This window comes from Thermothelomyces thermophilus, chromosome 4 (assembly GCF_000226095.1).
Source record: "Thermothelomyces thermophilus ATCC 42464 chromosome 4, complete sequence".
Classification (NCBI taxonomy): Eukaryota; Fungi; Ascomycota; class Sordariomycetes; order Sordariales; family Chaetomiaceae; genus Thermothelomyces; species Thermothelomyces thermophilus.
In genome coordinates this window covers 271,889-290,110 of record NC_016475.1, presented here as the reverse complement: position 1 = coordinate 290,110, position 18,222 = coordinate 271,889, and the positions used below count along the sequence as shown (strand labels likewise).

The 18,222-nt window shown below is 43.2% G+C and overlaps 5 protein-coding genes across 5 annotated transcripts; 2 read left to right on the top strand and 3 right to left on the bottom strand.

Moving 5' to 3' along the window:
- Window positions 1–301: 301 nt before the first annotated feature.
- On the bottom strand, window positions 302–496 carry MYCTH_2064311 (uncharacterized protein; the record flags this gene model as incomplete). Its single annotated transcript, XM_003663682.1, has 1 exon — window positions 302–496. A coding segment is annotated over one exon (195 nt), but the record flags the coding sequence as incomplete, so codon positions are not given.
- Window positions 497–2,388: 1,892 nt separating this feature from the next.
- Window positions 2,389–2,856, top strand: MYCTH_2127524 (uncharacterized protein; the record flags this gene model as incomplete). The annotated part of the gene is made up of 2 exons (XM_003663681.1): window positions 2,389–2,439; window positions 2,536–2,856. The coding sequence occupies 2 exons, from the start codon at window positions 2,389–2,391 to the stop codon at window positions 2,854–2,856; spliced, it is 372 nt and encodes a 123-aa protein (XP_003663729.1).
- A 3,521-nt stretch (window positions 2,857–6,377) lies between these two features.
- Window positions 6,378–8,923, top strand: MYCTH_69999 (uncharacterized protein). The gene is given in 3 exon segments (XM_003663680.1): window positions 6,378–6,967; window positions 6,986–8,657; window positions 8,712–8,923. The coding sequence occupies 1 exon segment, from the start codon at window positions 7,713–7,715 to the stop codon at window positions 7,926–7,928; it is 216 nt and encodes a 71-aa protein (XP_003663728.1). The 5' UTR covers window positions 6,378–6,967; window positions 6,986–7,712; the 3' UTR covers window positions 7,929–8,657; window positions 8,712–8,923.
- A 4,067-nt stretch (window positions 8,924–12,990) lies between these two features.
- MYCTH_2305841 (uncharacterized protein) lies at window positions 12,991–14,604 on the bottom strand. The gene has a single exon (XM_003663679.1). It carries the CDS (start codon window positions 14,428–14,430, stop codon window positions 13,357–13,359), a length of 1,074 nt encoding a protein of 357 aa, XP_003663727.1. The 5' UTR covers window positions 14,431–14,604; the 3' UTR covers window positions 12,991–13,356.
- Window positions 14,605–16,393: 1,789 nt separating this feature from the next.
- On the bottom strand, window positions 16,394–17,608 carry MYCTH_52839 (kinase-like protein; the record flags this gene model as incomplete). Its single annotated transcript, XM_003663678.1, has 4 exons — window positions 16,394–16,750; window positions 16,813–17,036; window positions 17,103–17,377; window positions 17,442–17,608. The coding sequence occupies 4 exons, from the start codon at window positions 17,606–17,608 to the stop codon at window positions 16,394–16,396; spliced, it is 1,023 nt and encodes a 340-aa protein (XP_003663726.1).
- Window positions 17,609–18,222: the final 614 nt, after the last annotated feature.

Genomic DNA, 18,222 nt, shown 5'->3' with positions numbered 1-18,222 from the left:
GATTTTGACAGGCGTGTAAGGTGCGGTCGGAATGTGGTCAGGTCCGGTTCCTACGCCTGCGATGGCTGTTGTACACCTGTAACGGCTCGCGCGCAGTTGAAAGTGGTACCGTTAGATAGCGTTTTTCGAGAGCTTTCTAGCGATGGTAGTTTCGTATGTTTTGGTAGGGTATTCGCAAAGATGTAAGAGAAGCTCCTAGACTAATAGGATTATAGTTATAGATAAGGTTAAAGGGTAAGCAGCTATAGCTATTTCAAACGGTAGTATAGTTAATATATAAGATATAGGGAAGAAGCTATCACTAGTTCTTTCTAGTCCCTATAGTTATCTTTACTAGGGTAGCCGTAATAGGTATATACCTAGCCTTACTAATACCGTTAGCCCTAGAGTTATAGGGAGAAATGATAATACATTTTACCCCTAGTTCCTCTAGGATAGCTTTTACTTCCCCTTTGAATTTAGATCCCCTATTAACGACTATAACTATCGGGAGCCCTTAACGAAGAAGAATGTTACGGTTAATAAAGTTCTTTACCACTCTAGCTCAGGTAGGACTTTGGCTTCTACAAATCCTATAAGATCGTTATATGCCTCGAGGAGAAAATAAGGCTTCCCCCTCTAGTTAGAGGGTATAAACTAGATATCTAAGTGCCATTTCGTAAATAGGATTAGAGAAGGCTCCGAATATAAATATACCTCTTTAAATCTTTTAATATTCTATATCTAACACTCTAAGCAGGTATAAATCTACTTTACTATATTAGTATATATTCCCTTCTAATAATAGTAGTTAGTAACCCTTTAGTAAGTAGCTTCTCTACCTTCATAGCCTATTTTATTGTAATAAGCCTAGAAAATTTATTGCCTTTCTTCTAAGGTATCTACTATATAGTAAGGATTCTAGATATCGTTTACTAGCTAAAGGAATAGATAGCCCTTATTTACTAAATATTTAAGCGCTTCCTTCTTAAATAGACGTTACCGCTAGTATAGTCAGATAGCTATAGGTTCTTCTAGAGTAGCTAAGTACTATACGATTACCCTAGAGTGTTTAGAGTATCCTTCCTTAAGGTTTAGGTCTATAGGTTTAAAAGGATTGCTAACGCGGTTAATATAGATTTATATATTAACCTAATCGTTAAGATCCTCCTCGTTTGCTTTCTCTATCTAGTCAGACAGACTAGAAGGCTTCTATAAAAGCCTATTAGTAATAGCATTTTTAGAACCTAGAATATACTTAACCTTAAAGTCGAATAGCTAAATCTATATAATCTACTATATTATCAAGGCTTTAGATATATCACTAGCTATGCCATTTAACTAGTAAACTAGGATAAGAGCGTCCGTTTCCACGATAAAGTAAACGTTAAAGAGGTACCGTTAGAAACGTTTCAATAGGAAAAGTAGTCTATAGAGCTCCTATTTAGTAAGGTTATACCGTTTCTCTACCTTAGACTATATCCTACTCTTAAACCGGCATAGGTGCCTCTTCTTATTAGGGCCGACTTATTTAATGACTCCTCCCTAACCGAAAAGACTTGCATCGGTCATTAGGTATATCTAACTATATCTAAGGTTATCGAAAATAAGCGGTATAAGGACTAGGGTAGTGGTTATTTGGGTTTAGAGTTTCTTTATAGCCTGCTATTAAGCAAGGCCCTATTCCTAATAGGTATTTTTCTTCATTAGATTATATAACGGCCGAGTAATCGTAGTAAAGTGCTCTATCTGGATCCGGTAGTAGCTAATAATCCCTAGGAAGATATAAACATCCTTTAAATCTAAATAGGAAGTCTACTTAAGGATTTTTATAACTTTGGCATTATTAGGTAGTCGCCCTTTAGGTATATAGAGATAGCTAAGTAATACTACTTATAGATAGCATTACTAGGATTTTCTAACTATAATAGTAGTATCACGAATAAGCACATAGGCGGCCTAGCAGGCTATAGCTAGGACACGGGACATTCCGACAGCCAATCACTCGACGGACTAATTAGAAGATTATCACCGCCAAGACTAAGGTCTTCACTAGTGATAATAACATGTCACCGTTAACAATGTAGAATCACGAAGTGAAAGGAGAAGTAATACTAGTAATAACTATTAAAGAAGGACAGACCATTATATATATATAGCTAGCCAGTCACTCGTTATAGTAGACTCTAGGAGTTCACCAGTAGTAACAATCACAATTACAGTACTTATACCAAGCATTATTAATTACTATAAGAGATAACTCTAAGTGTTATTATAAACCCTTTGGCTTTACCGAATCCCTTAGACGACCTACCTACTTGTTCCGCTTAACCTACCTCCGTCTGGACCCTTTTAGAAGAAGTCTAAGCTAGGTTCGTCACACGTTATTACTACTCCCTTTGTTCTATCATGGTTCAGAACGGAGGTAACTTCGACCTTGACACCGACATGGCTACCGACGTCACGGCCGAACAACTGCTTGCCTAGCTTAGTCAACTCTAGCAGCAGATCCAGGAGTTAGACCAGAGAGACAAGGCTACTTAAGCTCGAATCAAGGAACTCGAGAACCGCGAAAAGTACTCACAGAAGTTAGTCAACGAGGCCTACGCCAAAATCAAGGCACTCGAGGGCGCCAAAGTGAAGCGTATCAAGATCGAACTACCTGGCAAATACGGAGGAACTAAGGAGGATCTCGTAGGATTCTTGACAAATCTCCGATCCTACTTCCGGCTTAACGACGACAAGTTTCTAGACGAAAAAGCCAAAGTCCTTTACGTAGCTACGAGACTAGAGGGCAAGGCACTTAGATGGTTCGAGCTGACGTGGAATGACTATCTCACTAAGGAAGACGAAGACGACCGAGACGCGTTCATGTAGGCAGTCTTCCGATCTTATAACCGTTTCGAAGAAGAGCTTTGGAAAGTTTTTAGCGACAAAGACGAGAAGATTTATATACAAGAAAGACTTGCTAATCTCCGACAGACCAAGTCAGTAGCCTCTTATACCGTACAATTTAGACAGGACATACTCAAGTCTTAGCTTAACGATGAGGCGTTAATACAATTGTTCTATAATGGCCTAAAGGAAAAGGTTAAGGACGAGCTATATAAGTACGATTAGCCTAAGACTCTAGATAAATATATCGCACAGGCCATTAGGATCGATAATCGACTCTATATACAAGAGTAGTAGAAACAAGGTCGAATAAACGGAACTACGGTTAAGGCTAACGATAAGAAAAAGCGAGTATACGTCAATACCTTATACAGGACATACCCCAGAGCTATAGATATAGATATAGCATAGAAGCAGGACTAGAAGAAGACAGCCAAAGACAAGTCTAATATTACCTACTATAACTACGGAAAGAAAGGGCACTATAAGCAAGAATGCCGAAGCCCGAAGAAAGAATAGAAACCAACCCCTAGAAAGGAAATTACGACTATCGACGAAACCACCAAGGACGTCATCGAAGTAGCGGCCACAAGCTACAAAGACAAGGATAGTGATACGGATAGTCTCGGACACGACGGCAACGGTAAAGACGAACAAGCACCGTACTCCGAACTAGTCACTATAGACCTAGAGACAGGTCTTGCCGAATGGGACATAGCAGGAGAATATATACCGCCAGTTTCGATTCTCCTAGCCTTGAGGCAGTGGGGTTTTATAGTCATACAGAGGTAGGATAGATCGTAGACAACCGACACCCAAGGAATCGAAAGACCCGGACCTAATATTCTATTCCTCTAGGAATAAATCGAATGGTACTGTAACGAAGTTTTTCGGCTTAACACAGAACTATGTAAATAGGACGGGCACTTGATTTGACTTGCCTAATAAAGCGATAGAATAAGGGACGAAATAAGGGAACTCTGATATATCGTAGAAACCATTAAAGGAGAACAGCCTGTGACATACGATAGGCCCGATAGCTACGCTAAGTATCTTGACGGCTAATAACTTAGTAACGACGTATAGAACCTAGAATACCAGTTTATGCGCGCGAACTGCGGAAAAGACGAGCGTACGTAGGAAAGCTACTAGAAGAAACACTCTTATATTAGCACTAGAGTACCTACGGTCTACATATAGTGGGAAGGATTCGGGAAAGAATTCTAATACCTCCTAGGCAATGCCACGTAACTATACCCTCGACACGAGGTATATACGCAAGTGCCCTGGTTCTAGTGTATAGTATACGAATGCCGATACCACTTCCGCGACAAATTCGAAAACAATCACTGGCCGACCCGACAAGGAAATGAGGACGGAAGCTTACGCCTTATAGAATAGGTCTACGATATAGGAAACAGAGCGGCCGAATTGCTCTAGAAGATCGAAGCCCGCGACCTAGAAAGCATTACGATAGTTCTAAAACGAGCCTGGCCTAGGTACTACAGAACTGGACGAGACATATAGGATTCGTGCTAGAGTAACGATTGCCTCTATCACGCGGATAAAAAGAAATTGCGAATTCGGGAGCTTTAGACGAAGCTATGGCATGTACGACGGAAAGCAGAACAGACCTAATGATAGGAAGCCGCAAGCACTCAATAGCTTACGGAAATAAGCACGATCGACGAAGCCGCTATTAGCCGAACAACTAAAGAGGTTAGCATTAACCTGGGAAACGGGTCAGGGCCCTTTAAGGGGCCCGGAAACCATTAACACCTATATAGCGGTAAGTGGTAGCATAGTATAGGAGGAACTAGCGTAAGAGACCACTATATCGAGACCTCCCGGTAGAAATATAGGAAATCGCTACAATCTTTGGACGACGGCAGCAAGACAAGCAATTATAGATAACAGTATAGTGGAAATAGCACGAAATGCTCGTACTAGTAGACAGTAGAGTAGAGATAAATCTAATTTCGCTAACACTTATAAATTAGCTACAAATACCCTAGAGAATGAAGCGGAAGCATGGCATAGTCAAAGGGCCATTTCCGACGTAATAGGTACGTAGGGAGACCGAACCGATCGACATCACTATAGCAGGAAAGACTATAGCAGTCGTATTTAGCATCGTAGACATAGGTAACGACAAAGATATAATATTAGGGTTACTATAGTATAAAGACTACGACCTAGACATTAGCTAGAAGAATGGTAGCTACCTACAACCCCGAACGGAGTCATATTCGACTAGCAAGATAAGGAGCACGTAAGGATCGCGAGCAGACGATGCTCAAGGAAAGGCATATCCTACGGATCTACCGTAAGAGACAGACAGTGGCAGACAGACCACTACAGACTCTAGAAGAGGCGGCATAACGACATCGATATCGCGATAGGAGGAACAAGCTAAATCGCCAATAGCTATTCTCTCCGTTAACGAATGCGGAGCACTGTAATTAGAGCAGTAGGTTGAGACAGGAGAAATCGCTAGCATCGCTATAGATAGAACCAAGTTCGTATACTATTAGAAAACCGAAAAACGAGGCAAGACTAGGGAAGTACCGAAGGAGTACGAGGGACACCTAGCATTTAAACCAAAGCATCTAGAAGGATTACTAGAACACGGCCCATAGGATCACGAGATCAAGCTTAAGGAAGGAGCACGACTAAAGTTCTTTAAGATTTACTATACGAGCTAGACGCAGAACAAAGAACTTAAGCGATATTTAGAGGAGAACCTTCGAAGAGGATATATCCGCCTGTCAACATCGCTAGCAGGCTACCCGATCCTATTTATGCCCAAGAAAGACAGAAAGCTATAGTTATATATCGACTATTAGCAACTTAACGAACAGACCGTGAAAAACCGATACCCGTTACCACTAATCTCACGGCTCCGAGATCAGTTAGCAGGAGCCTAATATTTCACGCGTCTTAACTTGCCATCGGCTTACAACTATATATAGATTAAAGAAGGCGACAAGTGGAAAACGGCCTTTAGGATACCCTATAGCCACTATAAGTACCTTGTCATGCCATTCGGACTTACGAACACGCCGGCAATGTTCCAAGCCCTGATTGATCAAGCTATCCGACCCTTTCTTAACAAATTTACGGTATGTTATCTCGATAATATACTCATCTTCTCCAAGACGATAGACAAATACTAGAAGTACGTAATAGTAGTGCTAGACGCGCTATACGCGTACAAGCTATCAGTTAACAAGGAAAAGAGCGAATTCCATGTTAGGAAGACAGTCTTTTTAGGATACAAAATATCCCCAGGACAAATCCAGATAGAACCTTTAAAGGTTAAAGCCATCAAGAATTGGCTACAACCGACGTCAGTCACGGAAGTACAAAGCTTCATCGGATTTACGAACTTCTACCAAATGTTTATTAGGAACTTTAAAGTGATTATACGACCTTTATATAAGCTCACTAAGAAGAATACTAAATTCTAATAGGAAGAGCAATATAAGCAAGCATTTACGTAGATCTGTAACGCTATTACTAAAGATCTAGTACTAGTACTACTAGACCCTAAGAAGCCATTCAAGGTAGAAACGGACGCTTCAAACTACGCTATCAGAGGATAATTAGGATAACGAGACAAACAAGGGAAGCTACATCCTATAGCCTTCTTTTCAAAGAAGCTTAATAGACCACATCTCAATTATCCAATTCACAACAAGGAACTACTTACGATTATTAAAGCTTTCAAGGAATGGCGACCATACCTCAGTGGCACGATTAAACCAGTACAAGTATATATAGATCATAAGAATTTACGATACTTCACGATAACAAAGGAACTTAACGGACGACAAATACGATAGGCAGAATTCCTCGTAGAATTCAACTTCGAGATCCGCTATAAGAAGGGCAAAGAAAACGCACAAGCGGACATTTTAAGTCGACGAACGGATCATACAAAAGGACAAACGGGAACAACACCACCGTTATTCAAGGAACGAACAGATAGAACGCTATATCACGAAACGCAGATACCTATAGAAGATGATCTACTTGACTCGTTCCTAGAATGCTATACAATCTTTCAAGAGGAAAGGATCAACGAGGCATAGTATCAAACAGCACCTAGACTAGTGGTACCTAATGGAGTGGAAGAAAAAGATAGGAAACTCTAGTACCAAGGCAAAGCATATATCTACGACAGGGATCAATAGCTGCAAATGATTCGAGAACTCTATAAGTCGAAACTCGGAGGATATAAAGGAGTCACGAAGACTGTCGCACAAGTCAAGAAACACTACGACTTTCCACAGTTGACGGCATGAGTTAAGGAAGTTGTACGGAACTACGACATTTGCAATCGAAGCAAGACGGCACGATACAAGCTGTATAGGCTACTTTAGCCACTACTAATAGCTGATAAACTATAGAGTTTAGTCACAATAGACTTTATTACAAAGCTGCTAGAATCCAAGGACATAGCTATAGGAGTGACCTATAATAGTATTCTTACTATAGTAGATCGCCTGACTAAGTGGGCATACTTCTTTCCCTATAAGGAGTCCTAGATAGCGGAATAGTTAGTAGATATAATCTATCGGCAAGTTACATCAGTATATGCTTGGCCGTAAGAATGGATCACCGACAGAGACACCAAGTTCGCGTCGAAGTTCTGGCAAGCGTTAATACAACGATTAGGCGTTAATAGCAAGCTGTTAACAGCATATCACCTGCAGACCGATGGACAAACAGAGCGACTAAACCAAGTTATTAAGTAGTATCTCCGTTCTTACGTCAATTACTAGCAAAACGACTAGGTCATACTATTGCCAATAGCATAACTCGCTTATAACATAATGCCAACGGAAACGACCAAAGTCACACCGTTCTTCGCGAACTATAGATATAAAGTAGACCTTAGGCAAGGACTAGAGGTCATAGTGCCAAGAGCAGTAGTCAAAGCAGAACAGATATACACACTATATAAGAAGCTTAAAAAGGAACTCGAGTTTGTCAGAACCAGAATAAAGAGCTACTATAACAAACATAGGCTCGAGAAACCTTGCCTATAAAGGGGAGACAAAGTCTACCTAATTACACAAAACCTACAAACCAAACGACTAAGCGCAAAGCTAGACTTTAAGAAGGTTAGACCCTTCGTTATCAAAGAACGAATTTTGACATCTAACTACTAACTATCGTTACCGTCATCTATACGCCTACAGACGGATGTTTTTTATATTTCACTTCTCGAACCAGCACCAAAGAACGCTAAGGTTGCTACGCACATCGAAGCAGAGGATAAAGAGGAAGAATAGGACGTCGAAGAAATTCTAGATTTATATATCATTAACAGGGAACTATAGTACCTAGTCAAATGGCTTGATTTTAGACTAGAAGACAACTCATAGGAACCAGTCAAGAATTTGAACTGCCCTAAGAAACTAGAACAGTTCCACCGGCAGAACCCGGATCGACCAAAGGAAAACCCGGGACAGAACCAAAGACGGCGCCCTAGTTAATAGCATCGACGGCATCATTAATCTGTAACGAGGGCATAGTAGGCGTCTCTTGCCGCTCAACCTCCTCTAACTTGTCTAAGGTCGACAGACTACGCGCCACCATATCGGCACCTTTCTCTACCAAAAACTCCTTCTGCTAACGAAGACACCGGAGCCATGTAAGCTTTTCGGACAACTTACGCTAGGCCTCTTCTAGATAGTATTAGGATTTATCTAGCTCAAGTTTAGCATGACGTTTAGCATCTTTGATATAACGCTACTCCTAAAGAATATAATCTACTAGAACAAACATTAGAAATTACAGTAAAAAAAAAAAAAAGGAGACAGGCTCATAGGAAGAAAGTAAGATACCAAAGCCATCGCAAGAACGACCTCGACAAATATAGGCCTTATAACGCTTTATACGCACGATCATTTTACAGACGAGGCCTTATAATACGTACCAAGAGCAAGGCATAACGATAAAACCGTTCTTAGCGATGTTCTAAGCAAGGAAAGCATAGTAACGTATAAAGTACGACTTCCGTTTCTCTATCGGCATTTTGTCAGCATGGCGACCACGATATAGAAATAGGGAGAATACAGTACTTACAAGCGAAGGGTTGTTAGCGCTATTTAAAACGACCTAAGAGGGCTTTCGGGTCAAAAGCCTTGAAGGAGAGGCATCGTGTCACGAATAAGCACATAGGCGGCCTGGCAGGCTGCAGCTAGGACACGGGACATTCCGACAGCCAATCACTTGACGGACCAATCAGAAGATTATCACCGCCAAGACTAAGGTCTTCACTGGTAATAATAACATGTCACCGTCGACAACGCAGAATCACGAAGTGAAAGGAGAAGTGATACTAGTGATAACTATTGAAGAAGGACAGACCATTGTATATATATAGCTAGCTAGTCACTCGTTATAGTGGACTCTAGGAGTTTGCCAGTGGTAACAATCACAATCATAGTACTTATACCAAGCATTATTGATTACTATAAGAGACAACTCTAAGTGTTGTTGTGAACTCTTTGGCTTTACCGAATCCCTTAGACGACCTGCCTGCTTGTTCCGCTCAACCTACCTCCGTCTGGACCCTTTCAGAAGAAGTCTGAGCTAGGTTCGTTACAAGTAGCTTTAGCAAGTTTAGCGTTTAGGAGAACTATATTAATATTTTAAAGGTGTTTAACTATAAACTTCTATAACCTAAGGGTTACTTCTTCCCTATTATAGTCAGACTATAGCCCCTTTATATAGATATTATCTAGGTAAATGTAGCAGATATCTAGAATTAGGTTCTAGAAGATCTAGGTCATTGCTTGTTAAAACTAAGCAATAGAGTTCGTTCTACCTATAAGGAAGGTATATATCCGGAAGAGGCCAATAGGCATTTAAAAGGTTATAAGGTCCTAGCTCTATTTGTTAAGGCTAACTTAATTATACCTAGAAAATAGGTCTAAGAGGGAGATAACTTTATAACTACTAAAGTCCTTACTAAATTCCTCTATAGCTAGCGGTATAAATATATCCTATATAGTTATAGTATTAGCTTTCTAGGCGTTATTGATTAGCCAGAGACTGCTATCCTTCTTAAGGACTAGGAACTAGTTATTATAGTAGCTTCTATAGCTAGGCTCGATGATCCTATACTAGATCTGCTACTTTAGGAGGTTAATGACCTTCGGTATTAATAGCTTTAGGATAGGGATACTCTTTAATTACTATACTATATAAGGAATGGTCTAGATAACCTAAGGAGGAACAATATTAGGGTAAATCTATCTATATTTAGTGAAATCCTACACTAGGGCGGCCTCCCTATTCTATAGAACCTATATAAAGAGTTCCTTCTCCTAGTCAAATAGAAAGCTTCCTATAGATATAAGCAACGTATTAAGCCGTTTAGCTATAAGCCGTATCCTAGGCTCTAGGTTCGAAAACCGTAATATAATAAGACTATCCCATTCTAACCTAAACTTTATCTTTTTAATAGCTTCCCCTAGGCGCCGTTCCTACTAGTTAAGGTTACTATTAGGTACCAAACTATCGCTAATAGCTATATCTATAGGGTAAACTTTTCTAGCTATAGACTTTTATATAGTAAATGTCTATACCTCCTATAATTCTTTTTTAACCTTTGACGTAAGTTTCCTAAGCGCTTTCTATCTATCTAGACAGCTAGGCTTATCCGTTTTGCCCTCCGTTTCCTAGTATCTCCATTTTAAAGTATTCTATCTAGTAAGATAAAATATCGAAACTTTAGTAAATATATCAATAAGAGGTAGGCAAGAAATCCTTAATATTATATTAAAAATAGCTTTATTAGCCTAATCATTAAGAAATCTAAGTAGAATTTCGTTATCCTAAACGTCAGTAAATATGGGGGTAGTAGTAGTCATTGTGACTAGACTCTAGAGTTCGTCTTCTATAAGTTAATGTTTTCTTTCGAACGTTATTTTGGTTATAACGTCCAAGATAACCAACACTTTAATTAATTTATTCTTAACGATAATATTTACTATAACTAGATAGCTAGCTTCATGACTAAATATTAGGCTTATATTATAGATAAATAGTATACCTAGTAAGATTTAGTAGCTACTAGTATCTCTATTTAAAACAAAGAAATGCTTATAAATTAAGATAGCCTTTAAGATAATTATATTAACCGTTTCCCTAATAAACGGCCTACTATTATAAAGACCCTAGGAAATTACTATTATTATCTATATAAGGAGATAGTATTTCTATACTAGGCTAAGGGTAATTATATTATACTTAGATCTAATGTTAATTAAAGTAAGTACCTTCTTATCCCTTAGATTCTTAAAGTTATAATAGAGTATTAATAGTATATATATCTATATAAGTATACCTATCTAGATTTTCTAGCTAATAGAGAGTATATAGATTAGAGCCTAGAAGGATATTTCGATTTCTTCTAAATCTAGCTAGTCTTACTATCTAGTAAGGTAATCATTCTAGAAACTATCCGTCATAACGGCCTACTAGCTATTACTAGTAACCCCTAAAAATACTAGAACTATAATTATAGACTCTTCTTCCTTAATATTACTCTATCTACCTAGATAGCTAAGGTATATCTTAACCTCTTATAGCGCTCTCCTTCTTATTTATAAAGCCGGCTTATTAGGGAAGGGAATAGCTAAGCCCTTATACTTAATTACCTCCTAAGGACAGAGGTTTTTATCCGGTCCATTAGGTACGGTTTCCTTTGTATATAACTAGAGAGGCTCCGGCATGCTTATTAGCATAGCGGTATAGGAATAATAATAATAATAATAATAATAATTACCTCCTAAGGACTTTTATAATCTTACTTAAGGAATGTAATTAGCGTGTTCTTAAACACTAAGGAGATCCTTAAGACCTTGTCAATAGTAAGTATCTTTACTTAAAGAGCCTTACTAACTAGAGAGAGTATATTATAGGCTACGTTCTCCTTAGTCGATTTCTCTAATTCCTTAAAGCGAACGGTTTATTTCTATCTAGCTAGGGGGAGAGCTCCCTTATTAGCTAGATTAGCAGCCCTCTTAGTAATAGTTATAACCTCTTAACTTATAGCTAGAAGGTTAGTTCCTCTTACTTCTATAGTCCTTTTTAGTAATTAAATAGTCTTTACTTTATTAGTCCCCTCTTACCTAATAGGATCCTATATTAGCTTATCCTTTATTTCCATAAAATAGCACTTTATAAGGGTAATACTCTATACTATAATTACTATATTACTATCCCTATTAGAAATATCTTTACTATTAACCTCTAACTTAATAGCATTAAAAACTTATATTACCGTCTAGTTAGACTGTAACGTATCTATTAGTAAGCCTTTATAGTTAGTAGCAAAAATAGGGTTATCCGTCTGAAACGCTGTCTATTTCACCTGCTAGATAAGGGTACGTCTACCTTACTTACGATCTATCTAGAAATTGATCTCTCTAGCCTTAGTATAATTATAGATTAACTCTAGGGAAACTCTCTTAGTATTAGTAAGGTAATTAAGAGAGGTTATAACTACTTCTAGTAGATATAAACCTTTAATATACTAAAGGAAGGCTTTATTAGTAATAAGGTTTAGGTTTGGACGGTACTCCTAACTATATTCCTTTCGATAGCTCTCTATAAACCGTTAGTATGGCTCCTAACTAGGAAGATCCGGCTGAAGAGAGATATAAGTGTGAACAATATATTACTAGGTCCCTTAATTAGCTATAGTAGCTATGTCCTTGCTAAGAATTTCGACTTGCTAGCTTTAATGTAGTGTTATAATGGATCCAATTCAATGCTTTGTGTTACACGTCCTGAAGCGCCTTGTCGGACATAACGATGAAGGGCTTGCCCGCGCCGTCTTTATCTCCTTTCCCCTCTTTCCTGCACTTATCTCCTTTTCTTGCCCTGCTGCTGCTAACTGCAGATATCAGCCGGCGGCGCGATCTCCGGACCAGGTCGAGGGCGGTCAGGGCAGCGGACAGGACCGTCCGGTTTAGGGACCCTGCTGGTAACAGGCAGGGTCAAGACGCGGATTGCGGTGTAGCGGGAGATGGTAGTGGCTGATGGGTCGAGCTACTTTATGCCCGACGCCGACATGTTGACGGCGACCAACACCCGCACAGTGACAACATGCGGAGCAAGTTGCAGGGCGTTCACCTATTCCATAAGTTCTCAGTTCTCGCGATCATCCACTATCACAAAATTGATTGCCAGCATCATCACTCGTGTCAAACCTAGACTCCATCATTCCTCAAGCCCCCTTCCCTTCATTGCTTCAAAGCGATACATTGTCGATCCTTTAACTATAAAGAATAGCATAACACTGTCTACGATCAGACCCTTTGCGCCCCCTACTTGCTCACATGAACCTCTTCCTTATCCTGTTTGCTCCTATCAGGTCTCCCCTTACTACTCCCTGTACCACCTATGCTTTCCGCAGGCAAACCGTTAGCGACTAGGAAGCCCAAAACAGGGTCAAGGCTATTCTCCCCAATCCCTGCTGGCGAGGTGGGGCGGGTGCTCGGCAGAGGATTCTCCCCCTCCGAGGTGGTGTGCTGAGCTGGAGCAAGACGACCGCTGTACTCTACTGAGGATGTCGGTATTGGTGTATGTGACAGCGATGATGGAGGCGTCTGCAAATGTGTAGGCGTGTGCGTTGATGAGTCGTCGGTGGCGGAGTGGTCGCCGTCGGGGGGGGGGGGGCGACCTGCGTCGTCGCTTGGGCGGGGGTACATGGCCGGATTCGGCGTCAGCTTCCTCCTTGTTCTCTTCTGCGCCCAAGCCACTACGGCTCCTCTTCCCGCTGCTGCGTGGGATGGCGGAGGCTTGTGTTTGCCCGTCTTCCGCTCTCTCGTTCTGTATGGGTGTCTGCTTGGGAGGGGTGCTCGAAGACGCCGAGAGCGGCGGGCATAGATGCGGCGGATTCTCGGCAGAGTCACTAGCTTCAGCTGGATCCTTCTTCATGGTATCTGTCCTGGTGCTTCTGGGCGGAACAAGAGGGTTGGAATAGTCCGGGGCGAGTTTGCGTCGACGATGGCTTCCCAGACATGTATAGAATTCACGGACCCTTTCTTCCACGTCTTTCCGTTTGTCCCGTACAAAGCCGTCGAAGAAGGATACCAGGCGGTCGAACGACATATGGCTGCACGAACGGCAAAAGTTGATCCACCGGTCTGCTCTCGTGTCGTTTTGGCTGTGTTCATCGAACCAGTCTTCATCGCGGCTTTTGCAGTCGCGAAAGCCACATATCGGCTCATCGCGGAGAAATTCCTCCATCCTACGCTTCGTCTCGTCCCAGGCGCGCTCGAGCTCGCTTCTCCGCTGATCCCTCCGCTCGGCAAGCTTGGTGTAAAATTCATCTACTCCAGCCGACTGGTCGGCACATTCGCGGACGTCGAGAAGGAATGCGTAGGGTTCCTGGATTGGGCAGCTTCTAGTGTTGAAGCGGTCGTGAAGCGTCGTGAATAGCGCGTCGGGCGGCAATCTGAATTTCCACCACGGCCAACGCCATTTCGGGTCGTTCGGGTCGTCCGGACGAGGCAAACATCCGTCCATATCTGCCAGTATGCCGCAGGGACTACAGATGGATGCAGCTTAGTGATAGTTGTCGATGTATTGTTGGTTATTGATGTGCTTCGTAACGTGTAAAGGAAAGGAACTTGGAGGTCTTGAACAGGGACCTATCTATGTTGTGAGGCAGAAAAGCCAAGCTTTCGGGCCTAAAGTGCTACACAGTTTGCGGGGCTGACCAGGGCAGGCAAACAAGCTTTCGAGGCAGATAATGCTGCTTTGGCATCCCAAGCAAAACGCTCTATTATCAGAGGATCTTAGAAAATCCAACTAAACTTATACCATTAATCTTGCTACTGCTGTCCAAGGAAGGATGTTATAACTCAACAGCTAGGGCTCAACACTCTCACACGAGCACTGAGGACTCTTCCACAAGTCTGCCAGATGAGATTCTACCTTCTAGCGTTTCATCGACCATCCCTTTCACCAACATCTCGAGTATGGAAGCACCATTCAGCTGCTTGGCCGCTTTTCTAAGGATATCTTGCCACTTCTTCATTGCCTTGAAGGCCTCGGACCCGATTATCCGTACGTCGGCAATCTTCCAGTGAAGTTCCGGCGCGTAAAGCTCAGGCAAGCGCAGTTTGCCCAGGACGTAGAGCATTACCACCCCGAGCGCAAAAACATCTCCCGGCGGCCCTCGGCTGCCGAAGGCGGCGTACTCGGGCGGAATGTACCAGGGCGTCCCTCCGGCATGCACGCCCGTTTCGGTGGGCTCTGTCGAGATGCCGAAGTCGATGAGGACTGCACCGCGGGTCTGCGAGAAAAGAATGTTACTAGGCTTGACGTCGTTGTGAGCAAAGCCTTGGTGGTGAATGTAGTAGAGGGCGGTCGCCATGTCGGTCAGGATGCGCGTCGCGTCGGCTGTCGTCAGGGTACAGCGGGAACTCGGCGCCGTTGTGTCGCAGTACTCCGCGAGCGACGGAGCGTCTATGTTTTCCATGTAGTCTTCGCCGTTGGGCCCAATAATCTTGGCCCTATCGCCAGCTCGCAAATCTTCAAAGGGGTGTCGGACCCCAAGAATGACATCTCCCTCCATCCCTATGACAGGGCTACGCGCAGCCAGGGCTTGATCGTGCCACCGAAGTGCTGCGTCTGCTGCAGAAGACTCAGGGGCTGGCTGGAAGATGATGCTAGCTTTGTCGTCGCTGCCGTCGTCGCTACCATCGTCACCGCCGTCACCGCCGTCGTTCATTAATTTCCCCCTCTTCGGCGCGCCTGCTAGCTGTGATGGCTCGTACTTTCTCTTTGGACCCTGGACCGATGGGGCCAGCTCGACGGCCCTGTCTCGAGTTCTCGCAATGGAAATATAGCTAGGGCCGTAGCCTACTAGCCAAGCTAGAGGGGGAAGGGGCATTATATAAGACCTTACTAGTTAGCTCTTATAAGGCCTTATAAGTACTATTATAAGGTTAGTTCGAAATCTATAGGAACTTATAGCTAAAGAAGTTAAGAAAGAGATTAAAAAAGCCCTTAAGGCTCCTCCTTATCCTACCTAGGTATAGGTAGCTATAGGCTTATAATAGGCTTCCTTACTAGGGCTAAAGCTATAGCTACCTCTTTAAGGCCTTTATAAGCCTATTAAAGGCCTATAGAAGCTCCTCTAGGTCCTAGAAAAATAGGCCTAGCCGGAGCTATAGCCTACCCTCTAAGCTAGAGGGGGAAGTAGGCTGCTTTAGCCTATATTATCTTCCTATCTAGCCTCTTCTAGTCTTATCCTCTTTCAGCTAGTACTAGCTTACTAGCCCCTTAAAAGGAGACCTATAGGGCCTATAGGTAGTAGTCTAACCTTCTTTACTCTATAATATCCCTATAAGTTACTTCTAATTTGGCTAAGGCCTAGCGGACCTTAAGTAGTTATGAAGACGCTACACCATATGGCCTCGTCACAAGCTAACGAGAGGCACTGAAACGACGTCCTATAGGATGCGGGGCTCGTCCTGCTCTATTACTCCTCCGTCCACCAAGGATGTTCTAGGACCTGCTCCATCGTCATCCTGGCGGCCGGGTCAAGCCTTGTCATTCCGGATATCATGTCGACAGCCGCGGGCCCCAGGCCCTCCCCCCAGCGCTCGAACCTAAGCAAAGGGTCATCCTCCACTGCGAGCTGTCCCGTCCTCGACGCGGCCTTCAGAGCCCTGGACCAAACCTCGCTGTCGATTTGCTTCAGGAGCCCCTCGGTCACGGGCCCGAAATAAGCAAAGTGTCTGGTCAGGATCTCCTGCTCTGGGCTAATTCCTCGCTCCACCAGCTCCTCGTAGTTGTGCGGGAGCAGGAAGTCGCCGCCTCCAAGAGCATAGATGCACTGTAAACGAAGGTCAGAGTCGGCGGTTTTCTTGCAGGGGAAGACTGGATTTGGTCGCCTACTACGAGTCCAAATGAAAAGACGTCAGACGCCTTTGTCACGCCCCGTCCGGTCTGGGCTTCAGGGCTCCGCCACATGGCATTACCCACGGCATGAGGGCCGTATAGCGGCTTGGCACCCTCCAGCTTGAGCGCAATGTCAAAATCGCCGAGCGCCGCCTTGGTGACCGTCTTGTTGCCATCTTCGTCACAGGCCCAGTCCACCAGGATGTTGTCAGGTTTCACATCTGCAAGGGCCGGCGGGCCGTCTTGTGGTTAGAATAATGACCAGTGCCCAATTGCAGATTACTCACCGTTGTGGATCCAGTCTTTGGAATGAAGTTCTTGAATCGCCTCCGCAACAACTCGCAGGACTTTGACCCTTTCTGCCGGAGGAAAGTCTGGGTCTTCTTTGATCAAGGCAAGGAGCGTGTTCCTGAAGTATGGATACACCAGGATTCGCTCGTCCTGGTTGGCATCCACGTGCACCCGCAGCCGACTAGAACCTGCAAACTCCAGTGCGAGGTGCTGTGACAGATCATAGAAGGGCTGAGACACGTGCTTGAAGACAAAAGACTCATTTCCGCACCTGAGCGGCATGGTCAGAATCTTGCCACCTAGCTAGGCTTTGGCACATGGGGTTTTGGACGTACCCGGCTTTGAAGATGCGAGCTTTGTTATCCTTGGGATCGCGCTGGAGAACCTCGCCTTGGATGTACTCGCGGCCTGATGCTCCCAAAATTGTGGAAGCCATTCTGAGGCTGTTACGAGAACCCAGTCGACTGAGGTATGCTGTGTGGGCAAGGCGATTGAAATACATTGCGCGGAGAACACATAAGTTAGCAAAAGGGAAGGAAAGCGGCCACGGCAAAGTGGCGCTGGGGGCAACTGTCTATTCTTCGCGTGTAGGGAAATGCTATCGCACAACCGTCTCCGCTCTAGATGTCTGAAAGGCAGCGCGTCCTCGGACAAAGTCCGCCCATTTTTAGCGTGCCTAGCCTGGCCACTCGCGTAACCCCTAAGCAGCTCAAGGATCTAAAAGCGGGTTTCAGGGGTTAGAAAATAGCCTATACAGAGGAAGCCAGAAATAGATATCTCCTTTTTGGAGCAGCTAGGATCTTAATACTAAAAATATATCTCTATCGCAAATATATAGGACACGTTCCAGGGGGCTCGATAGGTATAAATGAAGTAGAATAGGCGACGCCTTCCGGCCTCCGTCGCCGGCGCCATTTGTTACTATTACGGAGGCGGCTACGATCCGGGAACGTAAAAGGGATCTCGTCCGGTAAACCTTAGGCAAGCAATGAGCCGAGTCTGCTTAGTCATTAATTGCAGCCGTATATATCCCAAGATTTTACGTTGATTTGACATGCTTGCATTAAGCATATTTGCGTTACTGAGAGCGCTGTTCTCGACCAGGTTCAGGTAATG